The 1,148-nt window shown below is 46.5% G+C and overlaps 1 protein-coding gene across 1 annotated transcript in view; it reads left to right on the top strand.

Moving 5' to 3' along the window:
* The window catches only part of LOC103601596 (mitochondrial peptide methionine sulfoxide reductase-like), a 131,106-nt gene that overhangs the window by 80,499 nt on the left and 49,459 nt on the right, over window positions 1-1,148 (top strand). The window contains exon 2 of the mRNA XM_008586025.1: window positions 628-732. Within this exon, the coding sequence (XP_008584247.1) occupies window positions 628-732 (105 nt within the window). The remainder of the gene's footprint in view (window positions 1-627; window positions 733-1,148) is intronic.

Genomic DNA, 1,148 nt, shown 5'->3' with positions numbered 1-1,148 from the left:
TAGTTGTTCACCACAGAGACACAGAGGCTGAGAGGACACTTAGAGCCCTGCGGGGATCTGCGTCTAATGCTTGCATCCCTGTTAACAGCTCAGGAAACACGTCCCTTTATTAACTAATTTATCTCATGTGAACGAGTCCTCTGCCTGTCTTTTGTAGGTCTCTCTCCCTGGCACATCTCACTCTGCAGTGCAGCTCAGCTTACTGCATACAGCTCATGCACACACGGGGGATATATGTACATATGGAGGGTGATAAAAATAAATAGGCTTGTTCCCCCTGCAGAGTTTCACATCTCACGCACTAGGTCAGGTTGGGTCATGAGGTTTCCCAAGAGAGGAGAAAAACGAAAACCCACGTTTGTCTTCTCATGGTCGTGAAAGAATATCTGAGTGCAGTGAAGAAGTCATCATCCCGAGTAGTGCACTAGGGATAACTGTGTGCTTTCATGGAAAAAGAGCCAGGGACAGAGATTTGGGATGAGGCTTAGCTGAAGTCCAACTGTGCCTCCAGCCTTTCTTCAGAGGGGAGAGTTTCAGCTTTTGTTTTTTGGCTTTTTTGAGAACAAATCACTTGCAGTAAATTGATGTTGTTAGTAAATTTCAGTTGTACATTCTTCATCTTTCCAGGAAAGACCGGCCACGCAGAAGTAGTCCGGGTCGTGTACCAGCCAGAACACATCAGCTTTGAGGAGCTGCTCAAGGTCTTCTGGGAGAATCACGACCCGACCCAAGGTAGAGTGACGAGCAAGCTGGTATTTAATTATCTTACTAATTACAGCTGGGATAATTAGCGTCAGAGCTGCATGGAAGAGGTGAACCTTGAAATCACACAGCAGCTCAAGAATGTGACTGCAGACATTTATGATGGGGAGGGGGAGGGGCCGGGAGAGGGAGAGAATGAAGGCGCAGGCGAGTTGGGCACCCCTCCCCCACAGCTGTCAGGGTGGGAAGAGTCCCACAGAGGAAGCTGCCAGCAGTAGAGACCTGCTCACCTTTGATGACTGTATTCCTTCTCCTTAATGCAGCCTTTTGTCTGCAAAATTAAAGTGTCTTTCCAGCAACTCCAAAATTTTCCTGATTTGTGATTCCTTTATTTCTCTGAGTTTAGCCTTTCTCATCTTTTGACATTATCAGGTTTTTTTTTTTTT

Source organism: Galeopterus variegatus, unplaced genomic scaffold (assembly GCF_000696425.1).
Source record: "Galeopterus variegatus unplaced genomic scaffold, G_variegatus-3.0.2 Scaffold3804, whole genome shotgun sequence".
NCBI classification, from domain to species: domain Eukaryota; kingdom Metazoa; phylum Chordata; class Mammalia; order Dermoptera; family Cynocephalidae; genus Galeopterus; species Galeopterus variegatus.
Note: the sequence above shows the minus strand (reverse complement) of the source record. Positions and strands in the feature narration are given on the sequence as shown.